The 12,913-nt window shown below is 41.0% G+C and overlaps 4 protein-coding genes across 9 annotated transcripts in view; 1 reads left to right on the top strand and 3 right to left on the bottom strand.

The window, feature by feature from the left end:
* LOC111444040 (ATP-dependent DNA helicase Q-like 3) overlaps positions 1 to 601 on the bottom strand; it is a 7,868-nt gene extending 7,267 nt beyond the window's left edge. For 2 of the 4 annotated variants that reach the window (XM_023081957.1, XM_023081958.1), the window contains exon 1: positions 115 to 223. Coding sequence is in view for 2 of the 4 variants with exons in the window: in XM_023081956.1 (XP_022937724.1) it covers positions 115 to 222; positions 330 to 480 (259 nt within the window). In the remaining 2 variants the exon portion in view is untranslated. Of the gene's footprint in view, positions 1 to 114; positions 224 to 329 lie in introns of those variants that run through there. The other 2 variants (XM_023081956.1, XM_023081955.1) reach the window with 2 other exon arrangements.
* Positions 602 to 730: 129 nt separating this feature from the next.
* Positions 731 to 5,600, top strand: LOC111444041 (protein trichome birefringence-like 14). 3 transcript variants are annotated; one of them, XM_023081961.1, is made up of 7 exons: positions 731 to 820; positions 945 to 1,032; positions 1,400 to 1,551; positions 2,027 to 2,182; positions 2,654 to 2,959; positions 3,823 to 4,018; positions 4,528 to 5,600. In XM_023081961.1, exons 3-7 carry the CDS (start codon positions 1,401 to 1,403, stop codon positions 5,351 to 5,353), a joined length of 1,635 nt encoding a protein of 544 aa, XP_022937729.1. In that variant the 5' UTR covers positions 731 to 820; positions 945 to 1,032; position 1,400; the 3' UTR covers positions 5,354 to 5,600. The 3 variants fall into 3 exon arrangements, with proteins under 3 accessions (XP_022937729.1, XP_022937730.1, XP_022937728.1); XM_023081962.1 differs by having other exon boundaries at positions 747 to 820; positions 996 to 1,032; positions 4,528 to 5,353; XM_023081960.1 differs by having other exon boundaries at positions 761 to 820; positions 948 to 1,032; positions 4,528 to 5,353.
* On the bottom strand, positions 5,465 to 9,602 carry LOC111444043 (protein LAZ1 homolog 2). The gene is made up of 9 exons (XM_023081964.1): positions 9,292 to 9,602; positions 9,033 to 9,212; positions 8,874 to 8,930; positions 8,620 to 8,728; positions 7,686 to 7,867; positions 7,517 to 7,605; positions 6,311 to 6,560; positions 5,820 to 6,050; positions 5,465 to 5,757 (listed from the first exon to the last, which is right to left on the bottom strand). Exons 2-9 carry the CDS (start codon positions 9,183 to 9,185, stop codon positions 5,584 to 5,586), a joined length of 1,245 nt encoding a protein of 414 aa, XP_022937732.1. The 5' UTR covers positions 9,186 to 9,212; positions 9,292 to 9,602; the 3' UTR covers positions 5,465 to 5,583.
* A 394-nt stretch (positions 9,603 to 9,996) lies between these two features.
* Positions 9,997 to 12,904, bottom strand: LOC111443910 (pollen receptor-like kinase 3). The gene is made up of 2 exons (XM_023081753.1): positions 11,471 to 12,904; positions 9,997 to 10,987 (listed from the first exon to the last, which is right to left on the bottom strand). The coding sequence occupies exons 1-2, from the start codon at positions 12,759 to 12,761 to the stop codon at positions 10,425 to 10,427; spliced, it is 1,854 nt and encodes a 617-aa protein (XP_022937521.1). The 5' UTR covers positions 12,762 to 12,904; the 3' UTR covers positions 9,997 to 10,424.
* Between the last annotated feature and the right edge of the window lie 9 nt (positions 12,905 to 12,913).

The following is a 12,913-nucleotide window of genomic DNA, read 5'->3' as shown; positions in this document are numbered from 1 at the left end:
AAAAAAAAAAAAAAAAAAAAAAAAAAAAAAAAAAAAAAAAAAAAAAAAAAACATTTGTAGTTCAAATTCTCCTATAAGCTTTTAGTGTAAATAAAGAAACTGAATAGCATTCACCTATTAAGGGACAAACAACAAGCACGATTCCCTTTGTAGCGAGAGCAGGGATCTGATAACACACTGACTTTCCTCCCCCAGTGGGCATGAGACAGAAACAATCTTTTCCTAAGTCAAAGAAGACGATAAACGAAATCAGCTAACAGTGTTCAGAAAATTCACCAACAATTAAGAACGCGCAACATGTTACATCTGTGAGCTATGGAAGTATCAACCTGATAAAACAGCTTTAATCGTTTCCAATTGCTTTCCTCTAAACTCAGAATGTCCGAAATGCCACCTTAAGAGCTTCACCAAGGATTCGTTGCTATACTCATGATTTCCGGGGCCGATACTACCGCGCAATGGAAGCGATGACTTCTTCATTTCGTTCCCGCCTGAATATTCACCTTATTCCCGGCGTCGGTTTACGAAGATGAGGCATTAAGAGGGAGCGCGGAGGTAAACCTTCCGAAACTCTTTTATTCAATTTTAATCAATTTTAATCATTTTAATCATTTCGGTATAATATAAGATTTATATTTAATATTCTTAAAAATAAATAAAATAAATAAAATAAAATTGGTCTCCGAGCGTCGACGTGTGGACGGGTACGTTAAAGTCGATGGGATACATCCCTCCCCCACTCTGAGTTCATTAACTATTTAATTTTAATTCTGTCTCTGTTGTTCCTTTTCTCCTCACCCTTCGATTTCGCGCATTCCAGGTTCTTCCATGTTCTTTCTCCTGTTCTTCATTTTTGTTTGCTTAATTATTCTCATCTGCTCCACCGATTAATTGTAATTCCAGTTTTTCATTCTGATTCTGATTCTCTCTTCCCCCATTCGCAGCAGCAACTACTGAGAAATCTCTTCCTTTTTAACTGCATTTGTTTTCTGCAGATCCTCTCGACTGCGGCCTTCATATCTCACCTCTAAGGTATTATCTTCTCACCACTGAATCATGTTCTTAATTTATTCCCTTAAGATTCGAGGGAAGCAACTCGGGTTTTCATTTAAACCACGAATCGTTTGTCGGTGGGAATCAGTATTTGTCTGTAGTAGTTGTCCATACGACCAAAATCCTTCAATTATTGGCCATTGCATTGTAATTCGTCGCTTTTGTGTAAGAAATCGAAAACGTTATGCTCTTAGTAAATGCTTGAAACGGCCAATTCTCTTGTGTTCTCAATGTATAATAGTTAGCGGTTGTGCTACTGGAGCCCCTGTTTTTGCTTTTTTGCTGGTGACTCATTCTTCTCACAGCATTTTGATAAAATATTAACACGATTGCTACTCAAGTGCAGGATGAAGAAGGGTTTTTATGGATTGAGGGGTAAAGAGCTATCTCTCGTAACCATTGCCTTGATGTGCGTGGTTATTATTATGTTGACATGGGAGAAAACTCCACTTCTTAATACCTTTCCTGCATCTCAGACTCCGTTGCAGCTATCTCAAGGTCATGGTTTGCTAACATCTCCCTTTTCGTTAGACTTTTTCATGGTGCCACAAAGTCAACTGAGCTGGAATTTCAGATCATTAGAACACACAAAATCTAGCCCATTGTACCATATCATATATACCAAGCAAGACGAATTCTTGCATGCTTTATGAAATTCCAAAGCATCGTTTTTCTTCCAAGACGAGGAATTATTCCGCATGTTTATTTTAAGAAGCCGTGGCAATTTCTCTGTACCTGACAGTTTTTAGAAAACTAGTCTTGTTTTCAGCTTATGTATATCTCAGATAACCAGAGTGATGGGATGCACACCTTTGTAGAACAACATGATCTGTAGATGGAAGATTCATGAGATTTCTAATATCTAAAATAGATGCTGGCCATGATTTGAACCATGCCCTTGTTGACAATTAGCACTTTTGAACTTTAAGTACATAATCATAATTGTGCTTCTTGATCTTCTTTTGTAATGCAGATAGTCTGGCAGGTAGACTAGTTAGTATTTCTCCTTTGGATCGTGAATATGTACCTGCTTCTGAAGATAAAAGTACTGTAAATAACCTAGATGCTCATAGGGCTTCTTCTTTCAGCTATTCAAATGATGAGGACACGATATCTTCTCAGAATAAAGGTATATTTTTAACTCAGTGTTGATTAACATTTCGTCTCCAGCATATTCCAGTTTAACTATACTTAGGGGAGGTCTTTCCAGATTAGTTATGATTTCTTTTTTTTGGCTAATTCAATTGTATCAATTCGTCGTTCTTATGTGTGGATGTTTGATTGACACAATCGGTACCCATATTCTTAGCTGAGCTTTTCAAGCAGACATTTATTCCTTCTGGTGTTGCCATTTCTCACTCATTTCTGTGGTCATTTCTTCACTTCTATTGTAAACTAAAATTTGTTTCTTGCAATTTGGTATGTGTCCTTAGTTTCTTATACATTTGTTCTTTGAACTTGAAACCTTATCTTCTTCATGTACACTTAATCTCTTGGTAATATTAATAATAGCATTCTTTATGTACTAGTTACATCTGGATGTTGGAAATGTCTTAGTAACTCTTCGATTAAGATTTCTGAATGTCTATTTTCCGTGCAGGAAACCTTATAGGTTCCAGAGAAGCTACACACCAACAAATACCAGAACTAAGAGATGATGGAAGCTCGGAAAGTCAAAAAGAAATTATAGAAGACGACACAATAGATGACCAAATTGTGGATGAAAAAGATAAAATTGTTCCTATACAGAAAGAGGTTTTAAAACCGAAACCAGAAAAAGCTGACGGAAAAATAAAGCTGGTAGTAGAAGAAAATTATTCAAGACAAGGAGAAGAAAGTGTTGTCTCAATGTCACCGATTGTCTACAATGTCAGCACAATAGATAACAAGTTGGAAAGGAATCAAGGTGCGCAAGACATTTCCTCTTTACTATTTACCACTCTGCAAATTCTACTCGGTTTCTTATATTATATGGACATTTGGTTCAAGAGAATCAACACAGATCAAGTTGAGTGTCATGTGATGATTGGGGAAAGGAATGGTTTTGGATTAGAAGTTCCATTTCCAAATTTTGTTGAACATTGCCCTCAAGCAGCAACCTTGGTGGTAGTGCTTAGGGTTTCAAATAAGATTGGGCCCACAGTCCCAAGCTCAAGCCTCTGAGTGGATAATCTAATAGTAGAAGTCTTTGTTATCTCTTGGAGTTGGAGATGGGAGATATGAAGTCTTGTTCGGTGGGCTTGTCGTTAGACTAAGTGTTAGTTTGTTGGAGCACCTTGTCGTAACTTTTCCTCCTGACAACTTTGCAAAGGTCATCTGGTTACACTGAAATTAAAATCTCCTCCTATTCGCCATCAGCTCTGACATAACTCAGAGTCTTCAGATTCTTTCCAAAACAGATTTCTATCATGATACGATGCGGGGGTATGGTTACCTGCAATTCAGTTATGAGGCTTATTGGCTAATAAAAAAAGGAGGGTAATAGAAAATGTGCACTGGACGGTTTCTCTTAGTGTTGCTTGTTTAATGAAGCAAGTAAACTTCACTAGTACTACTGCAAACTTTTTTTATGTCAGTTCTTTCCTACTATTCCATTCTTATATAAATGGTATTATTCTACCGTAGTCTTAAAGCCTTTGATTACGTTGCCGATAAGAGTATACATTTTAAGTATCACTTGCTTTTATTTAAGATTTACTTCTTACTTATACCTTTGGTTTATTAGATTTTTGTTGCTGACAGTTTCTGTAATTTATTTGACCAATTCAGCCTGCAATTATGCAAAAGGAAAATGGATTGTAGATGAGGAGGAGCCTACGTATTCTGGATTTCGCTGCAAGCAATGGCTCTCTGGCATGTGGGCGTGTCGTTTGACCCAACGTACAGATTTTTCCTATGAAAAGCTTAGATGGCAGCCTAACAATTGTGAAATGGAAAGATTCAAAGGTTCTGAGTTCTTGAAAAGGTATTCTCCTTCTGAGAAACTTCCAGATTATTTCTAGTCCCATTCAGGTTCAGGTTAAATGTCCCCCAATTTAACAAATCCAGTCTACCCCAACTTCTAAGCCTTGCTGACCACTTATTCTGCTGGGCTAGGAACATCTTTGAAGGTTAATTGCTTTTTAAGTACTCTTCCAATAATAGGGATGAATAGATCTCCACATAAAATGTTATTTTGTATATCAACCTGTAAACTTTAAAGCTTACAAATGAGCGCTCATCTCTGGTCCACATTAAGTAGATTCTGGTAGTTTATTTGCATTCCATGCTTGGATTTTTCAAGTCTTGATCGATAATAAGTTAGACAAAATAAGGAAAAGAAAAAGGTAATCGCAAAGGTTACGGTGTCGTTGAGAATATTCTATTCACTTTTGTCTATGCCATCGTGCATTACCCTTCACTTTTTATTTCTTCGTGTCATGGTAATGCTCATAGTTTAAATGTACTATAACATTTACAATTCTGATGACTCAGGATGCAAGACAAAACCCTAGCTTTTGTTGGAGACTCTTTGGGCCGCCAGCAATTCCAGTCTCTGATGTGTATGGTCACTGGTGGTGAGCAGCAGTATTTTGAAGATGTGGGTCAAGAATACGGCTTGGCCTTGGCTCCTGGTAATACACGCCCTAATGGATGGGCATATCGATTCCCAAGCACCAATACTACAATACTCTATTACTGGTCAGCTAGCCTCTGCAATGTGGAGCCCTTGGATGAAAAAGATCAAAACACCGATTATGCCATGCATCTTGATCGACCACCTGCATTCTTACAGCAGTATATTAGTAAATTTGATGTGTTGGTTCTAAACACAGGCCACCATTGGAATCGTGGAAAGCTCAAGGCTAACCGCTGGGTGATGCATGTGAACGGTAAGCCAAACATCGACAAGAAACTTGCACCGATTTGGAGTGCCAAGAATCTCACCATCTACAGTATCGTCAACTGGGTGAACTCGCAGCTTCCCAAGTATCCAGGCTTGAAAGCCTTCTATCGAACAATTTCACCAAGGCACTTTGTGGGTGGAGATTGGAATACAGGAGGAAGTTGTGACAACACGAGACCTATGTCAATAGGCAAGGAAGTAGTGCAAGAAGAATCAAGTGATGAGAGTGCTGCAGGTGCAGTGAAGGGGACGGGGGTTAAGCTTTTGGACATAACAGCCCTCTCACAGCTAAGGGATGAGGCTCATATATCTAGATACAGCATAACAGCCAAAGCCGGGGTTCAAGATTGCCTCCACTGGTGTCTACCGGGCGTTCCTGATACATGGAATGAAATTTTGTTTGCGCAAATTTAGTCACATGGTTACAGGATGCGAGCAACATCATGAGAAACTGCCAGTGCCTGGTCCGTGATTACCTACGGTAATTTAATTAATTAACCATGGAGTTCGCCTAGTTGATAGTACTGGTGGAAAGCTCGCATTTTTTACTCGCATTTTTTACACTGTATAGACCACATGAATTCCTATGTTGCAAGTAATTATGTTTAGACATATGATAATGATCGAGAATGGATAAAAGGGTTTCAGACGGTTTCATTTCCTGCAAGGTTTTCTTGCACGTATTCTTCCACCTCTACATCCGATTCTTCTTCATCTGAACCTACCGTTGTTTGGTGAAGGGTCCCCTGTATCATTGCCACGCCTTTCTCCACAGGTCCTATTGCTTGGTTTATGGTCAATACAACATCCTTAACAACCTGCTAAGACGGCATTAGCGTAGAGCGTATAATGCTAAACAATTTTAATAGCTTCTACTTACTCGCTGACCGCCTTCAAGAACTATGTCCTGGACACTCTCGCTGACACTCGTTCCAGGAGCCTCCACATGAGTTTCTGTCTTCTCAACCACAACCCGTTTTTGTTCTTTGCCCTCTTTGACCTTGGCTCGACCTTTCATTGACTCTATGGTGACTCCGTACTCAGAAACTGGTATGAAACGATATGGTTCAGCAGAGAAAACAAACATATGAGCCCCAGCTGCGATGGCCATCTGCAACGCAATAGAAAAATAAGCAACTTTCCAGTTCGTTGAAGTTTCATCAGTAAGGAAGAAGGCAAAAAAGTCTCTAGAAAATCATGAATAAGGAAGAATATTACAAAGCTCTATATGGCTTTCTTTTTTTTCTTTTTTTCTTTTTTTTCTTTTTTCCTTTTTTTGACCGAAACCACTTCGAATTGTGAATACATACGAAGTATGACATGTTTGAGAAGAAAATTTGGCTGGCAAACGCAAAAGGTGAAGCAGATTACTTCTATGCAAATTAAGAAATCCTGCAGTCCAGTTTCTAGTTTCCCCTCCTTCGGCAGAACTCCAAGTTCACGTAATAGAGCAATGCCTACACCTTGCCACCACGTTGCAAACACTATGGCCTTGAAGCTAATGAATTTTGCCAGTGGCTTTATTGGTTTCAGTTGCTCGTGAGTTACATTATAAAACTGGACGAGACAGTATAATGCCCACATCTGGCTGAAGTTAAGTACCACTGCTAGGTATGGATACCTACAACAAAATTAATACACCAAAGGCATTAACATAAGTCAAACAAAAGAAACGTACATCTCGTCATTGGTTGGGGAGTAGAACAAACCACTCTTTATAAAGGCGTGGAAACCTTTTCCTAGCTGACGCATTTTAAATCCTTGAGGGGAAGCACAAAATGGAAAGCCCAAAGAGGACAATATCTGCTAGCGGTAGGCTTGGACTTTACAAATGGTATCAGAGTCAAGACACCACGCAATGTTCCAACGAGGAGGTTGTACCTCGAAGGGGGGTTGACACGAGGCGGTGTGCCAATAGCGATGTGTCAACAAGGAGGTTGTTCCCTGAAGGGGGTAGACACGAGTCGGTGGGCCAGTAAAGATGCTGGGCACCTAAGGGGGTGGATTTGGTGGGGATCCCACTTCGATTGAAGAAAGGAACGAGTGCCAGCGAGGACGCTGGGCCCTGAAGGGGGGTGGATTGTGATATCCCACATGGGTTTGGAAGGAGAACAAAACACCCTTTATAAGGGTGTAAACCTTTCCCTAGCAGACGCGTTTTAAAGCTTTTAGAGGAAGGTCGAAAGAGAAAGTCCAAAGAAGACAATATCTGTTGCAGTAAGCTTGAGCTGTTACGTCTTTGGTAGCTAGTAGTACATTGGACACTATAACTGAAACCCTGACTCGGAGGTAACCTATTCTGTTTCTCTAATAATGAACCATCTAAAACAAGAGGATTTGGATGCTACAGAATGATAATATGTTGCTCCAGAAGGGAGAGATTCCACTACAATTTTTGCAGAACAGAACACGTGCATTTCTTACTAAATCAAATACAGAAAATTATCCTTTAGAAATTGATGTAGTCATGTAGATAGCTGAGCAGTCTACACAAATAAACAATCGGCTCAAAGCAGCATAATCAAACTATTCAATTCCCCATCACCATTGGCCAAATATGCAAGTTTAAATATATACCCGTAGAACCACTTGAATTCCCCATCACCATAAACTCCAAAAAGCTCCAATATAAATGCTAGGAATGCAGATGTCGTCTTCAGAATCATCTAAACCACCCAAAAATATATATATAAGAAAACTAATTCTTGAGCTCAAGCCGATAAAAGGTTCCAGATCGATGGCTTACATATTGAACAAGACCAAACTTTTCTATAGTGAGCAGATGTTCTCCGAGAACACGTGGCTTAAGGAAAAAGTTCCACAGTTTTCTTTGAGACCTTGACCTCTTTTCTTCCCCTTCAATTAGAGGTTCCTCCAGCTGTTTTGTTGATTCAATTTCAAGCAGTTCAACGACTCTTCTTTCACCACCTAGCACCATTCATGAAAAATCACATGCTGTAAAGAACTCAGAATTTATTCATCAATGCATAATTTTATGGCATTATCTGTACATACAGTTAACTGCTTCAAAAATCGGATGATGCGGCATATACCAGGTGTAGTACTAAGGGATGACTCAAAGTTTTAATTAGCCTAGTTTGTCATGTAACTTCTATTTGATTTTAGGTTAAACAAATAAAACAACTGTGATACTCACGATCCTAACATCTCCTTAGGGAGTAGCATGTATACCCCCAATCCTAACTTATATCAGGTCCTACCTAGTGTCTACAATTGTCTAACCATAACCCAACCTACGAAAAACAAACTAAACTAATTTATGTTTGCCTTCAATAAGAGATCATTGGCTTACCTGCAAAAAATTCCTTCAATGTGGTAAGGGAACCACAGATTCGTTCAACACATTCTATTGTTATGTGGGTGTCAATTGGGCTTCTGTTAAACAAGAAAAAAATCTTTTACCAGTTACTGCTACTCGTATAATATTTTCGTTTTGGGACTCTTTCTCAGTTTTCCGACAAAGTAGTCCCAACTATCTAATGAAACCTTGTGGAAAAATAAGGCAGTTAGATTTGAGAAAACAATGTGCTCAATTTGGTTGATGGATAATACATGAACGATGACATTTGACACATTCCATTCCTCTATCATTGAAAAAACAAACGAGCAGGCAAGCAAAAGAACCAAGATGCAGAGTAACGTGGTAGCCTGGAGCTTACCCAGACAAGCAATCAAATAGCTTCCAAAAGAATACAAAGCAAACGCTTCGTAGCAGTTCCTTAAGATGTCACATACAAGGGAAAATCTTGGATTCCATAATGATATTATCTGAAAAGCACGTAGCCAACTGTTAGTGTTGCTGTACCAAAGTATTTATTTATATCAAACTCGAGGAATAATTTCTAGCCTAGCCACAAGGCTAACAAACAAATACATTAGATAGATGGATTGGATTGGGGGAATTATGACTCACCGACTCGGTGGCATAAACAGGAACCATAAAAAGAACCGCAACAATCCATTTTTGTTCCTGAAATCAATAAATATGTGTCCTGTGATCTCATCGTGTAGGTAAAATTCTCTTCTGATTTGAAGTAAGGTGAACAGAGATGATGATGATGAAAGCGGTTACCGACGGCTTGGAGTAAGATTTGAGATGCTGTAGAATGAGAAAAATGGAGAGCACCAGAGCGACAACCACAAAGCAAGCGGCAATTATAAGTGCTGGTTGATAGAGATCTCCATATATGTCTTGCTGCGGTGAGATAGAAATCGGAGTCTTCATTCTTGCGTCACACTGACCTTCAATCCACTGATTCAGTATGACGAAGTGACTGTTTAATTAAGCTTTCAAATAAACATAATAAGAACAAACAAAAGAAAAGACTAGCCAGGAAGCTTCAGGAACGGAAATGGCGGACAACTCTGGATCATTTCTACGGTCTGGTTTCGGCTTCACACTTCAAATCCTGCAACCGCAACAACTGGGAGAGAGAGAACATCGCCGCACAGCCACCGCACTGGAGAAATCTGGCGTTTAGGCTACAGCCAACTGAAGTGATTTTCGTTACGCGTGTACGAAACACAGACCCTTTCATGGCAAAGCTTGACACGTAGAATTCTGTTATGGCCAACCCAAAGGCCAATCTTTACGATACCAGCCCACCCCTTCCTTTGAGTTCCGTGCAGAGTTTATTGTTCATTTTCCCTCGTTTATTAGAAATGTGACGTTCACAGAAGAGTCTAAGACAACATCAGATTGGTTGGAGGCATTGTCGAATATGTATGAGAAATTGTCAGCTATGAACGAGGAATATTTGATGCCAAAATTATTTAATCTACAAATGTATGAATCTGTTGCTGATATAAACGAGTGGAAATTAATTTCGAAGATGAAATTAAAGAACTAATTTTGATGTCATCTTTACTTGGAATACTGTTGTGTTAATATTATATTTAAAAAGTAGGATAGAAATTTAAAATTAATATTATTTGGAAATAAGTAATTTGAGAAATTATTTTTGAAAAATGAAATATGTGGAAAGGGAGAAGGATGAAATCGTGAGAAACTGGATAATCACAAGTGTTTGTTTCTATTAAGGTTGAAGAAACAAAGAAATAAATAAATTAATTAAAGAAAAAAAAAACTAATTAAAAAATCCCAACCCCCCAGTGTTGTAAATTCATTTACACGGAAAAAAATACAGAGGTGAACTGATCCCAGATATTATACATAAAAAAAAAAAAACAATGATGTTACACAGTAAGAGGCGGAGCCATGCAGTGCGATCTCGGGCGGATCCGACCCGAGATATGATCTGGCGATGGTGCACTGCGGCGGCGGGCAGGGGATTCAGATGCTCACAAACCTCTCCTCCTACCCTCTTCCTCCGTAGCAGCTTCCCTACTTTTTAATTAATTTTCCAATCGAACTATCCATCTACCACATTAGTTTTTTTGTGTTCTTCCCCCCATCCCTCAATATGCCCTTTTCTTAGTTTCCAAAAACAAATTTATGATTCCCTCATATTTCTTCTATTCTCCTAATGGCTTCCTTCATTTCTGGCCGTTGCTGAGGATTGGATTGGGTGCAATCGGCGCCGATTCTAAGGAGCTCGACCATCCGACTCACTGCATTCGCGTCGTTTGCTATCTCAGGGTCTATGAGTTCCGCCTCCCTCTTCTCGGCTACTGCGGAGGAGACCCACTGCACCACATCGGTCCCTCCCTTGCCATTGCTAAGATATTGAGAAGGAAATTTGCCGGTCAGAATTTCTAGGATGATAATTCCAAGGCAATAAACATCAGATTTTGGGGAAACTTCCTGCCGTTGCGCGTACTCCGGGGATTTGTACGCAAACATTGCCTCCGTCGCGTTGTTTGGATTGATTAGCGGATGAAACGCGTAGTCGCTGAGAAGTGGCTCGTAGGTGTCGCTTAGAAGAATGTTGCTTGATTTCAGATTCCCATGCGGAAGATCATAGGTCGCGAACTCGGAATGGAGAAACCCTAGGCCTCTGGCGATCCCCTTCACGATCTTTAACCGGGTGGCCCAGTTAAGCTCCGCATGGCAGGCTCCTCGGTCGCCTGCTCGATTATTATGTTGATTGTTTAGGATTGTTGGGAGGGAGTCCATGTTTTATGTCTTTTTGAGAAATCCAAAACAACTACACGAGAACTTATGCTTAAAAAGAACAATATTGTATTATTTTGGAGATCAATGATTTCTAAAATGATATCGAGAGTCATGATTTAAACTTAGCCAAAAAGGGAGACGAAGGCTCTATAGACCTTAGGGGAGGTTCTATATTGTACTTTGTTCGAGAGGAGGAGGAGGGTGGACAGTATCACCTCGAAGTAGTCAAAAGTGACTAAAAGGGGAGGCTATTCAAGAGCTCTACCGGTGTTAAAGCCAGCTCTATATTGTGCTTTGTTGAGGGGAGGGTGGACAATATCGTATCATTCTAGAGAGAGTCGTTATTCCAAATTCCAAACATGTTCTATAATTCGATCTATAATTCGATCCAAAATTCGATCCAAAATCCATTCCAATTAAATTAAGAAACGTACCATGCAACACATACAAGAGGCTGCCTTTTGGAATGTACTCGGACACCAGCAGCTTCTCCTCCCGCCTGTAATGGTAAGCCAAAGGCGTGAGAATATTGTGATGCTGCAGCCGTCCCATGCGCCTCATCTCTGCATCGAACCCATCCTTCCCTAATTTGTTCATTTCTCTGATTCTTTTGACCACCACCGACAGCCCATTTGCCATGACGGCCTTGTAAGCCGACCCCAACCCACCATTCCCCAGCACCTCCGCCGCCGCCTTCATCAAATCCGCCATCCCAAATGTACCCTTTTCTTCGTTCACTACCACAAGATCACTCATCCCTCCCTTCCCCTGTTGCGACCCTCTCCTGGAATCCCCACCTTTTCTACTCAGCTGCTCCCTATGCCCGGAACTCGGCACGTGCACCTCCACCATCTCATTCATCTGCTCCCGCCCTAGCTTGCTGAACTTCTCTTCTCTCCGCTTCGAAGCGCTCAGAAACATAACCACCACCAGAAACACAGCCACCGCTATCAACGACGCCACTACTAATTTCGAGACGCTGCCTTGTGATTCCCCCGGAGGAGACGCGTTTTCCTCCGAAATCTGCGCGTTATTGCTGTCGCATGATTTCGGGAGCGGCTTCCCGCACAGACCTTCGTTTCCGGCAAATGCGTTCGCGTCGAACTTCGCTAGATTCTCCGGAATTTCTCCCTCCAGCTTGTTATTGGAGAGATCTAGAGAGGTTAAGGCGGCCTGGTGTAGGTGAGGGATTTTGCCGGAGAATTGGTTGTTTTCGAGATGGAGTTCGATTAGATACGAGAGTTTCGCCAGAGAGTGCGGAATGTCGCCGGAGAAATTGTTGGAAGACAGCCAAACCTTCTTGAGAGAGGCGAGGGATGCGAAGAAATCGGTAGGAATCGCCCCGGAGAAATCATTCCCTGTGAGAAGGAGCGATTTGAGAACGCCGATTCTGTTGAACTCGGGAATCGGCCCGGCGAAGCTGTTGTTCACGAGGCTGACGGTTCGAAGGCTGCGAAGCTCTAGGAGAGCTTCGATGTCGATCTGGCCGGAGAGTCGGAGGCCGGTGAGATGGAGACCGGTGATGACGCCTCTGTGGCAGATGATGCCAGTCCATCGAGCGGCGCAGGGTTGGGAGTCCTGGTTCCAGGAATTAAGGGATTCGGCATGGGTGAAGGATTGCCTGAGCTTCAGGAGGGCCTCGTTATCGGAGAGGGAACAGGAAAGAGGCGGACCGCCGACGAGGAAGATGGTGAGGAAGAGGAACACATTTCGAACAGCGGCCATTGCAGAGCTGGAACGGGAAATGGAATAGCTCCGGGTAGAAACCAGCCGCTGTTCGAAGAATTGCGTGGTTGTCTCTGGAGTGTGTGAGGCAGAGCTTACTTTCCCTTTTTTTTTTTTTTTTTTTTTTTTTTTTTTTTTTTTTTTTTTTTTTT

The sequence above is a fragment of the Cucurbita moschata genome, unplaced genomic scaffold (genome assembly GCF_002738365.1).
Source record: "Cucurbita moschata cultivar Rifu unplaced genomic scaffold, Cmos_1.0 Cmo_Scf00006, whole genome shotgun sequence".
Lineage (NCBI taxonomy): Eukaryota > Viridiplantae > Streptophyta > Magnoliopsida > Cucurbitales > Cucurbitaceae > Cucurbita > Cucurbita moschata.
This window is presented reverse-complemented; position numbering and strand designations above follow the sequence as displayed.

What these genes read in the sequence shown, in the direction of transcription:
- LOC111444041 (XM_023081961.1), top strand. Translation starts at nt 1,401, where the DNA reads ATGAAGAAGGGTTTTTATGGATTGAGGGGTAAAGAGCTATCTCTCGTA. An exon ending in TCCGTTGCAGCTATCTCAAG is followed by an intron (nt 1,552 to 2,026) that starts GTCATGGTTTGC and finishes TTTGTAATGCAG; the next exon opens with ATAGTCTGGCAGGTAGACTA. An exon ending in GATATCTTCTCAGAATAAAG is followed by an intron (nt 2,183 to 2,653) that starts GTATATTTTTAA and finishes TTTTCCGTGCAG; the next exon opens with GAAACCTTATAGGTTCCAGA.
- LOC111444043 (XM_023081964.1), bottom strand. Translation starts at nt 9,185, where the DNA reads ATGAAGACTCCGATTTCTATCTCACCGCAGCAAGACATATATGGAGAT. An exon ending in ATTTCTTAATTTGCATAGAA is followed by an intron (nt 6,051 to 6,310) that starts GTAATCTGCTTC and finishes ATTGCGTTGCAG; the next exon opens with ATGGCCATCGCAGCTGGGGC. An exon ending in TTCTTGAAGGCGGTCAGCGA is followed by an intron (nt 5,758 to 5,819) that starts GTAAGTAGAAGC and finishes CCGTCTTAGCAG; the next exon opens with GTTGTTAAGGATGTTGTATT.
- LOC111443910 (XM_023081753.1), bottom strand. Translation starts at nt 12,761, where the DNA reads ATGGCCGCTGTTCGAAATGTGTTCCTCTTCCTCACCATCTTCCTCGTC. An exon ending in CCTCTTGTATGTGTTGCATG is followed by an intron (nt 10,988 to 11,470) that starts GTACGTTTCTTA and finishes ATAATCGAGCAG; the next exon opens with GCGACCGAGGAGCCTGCCAT.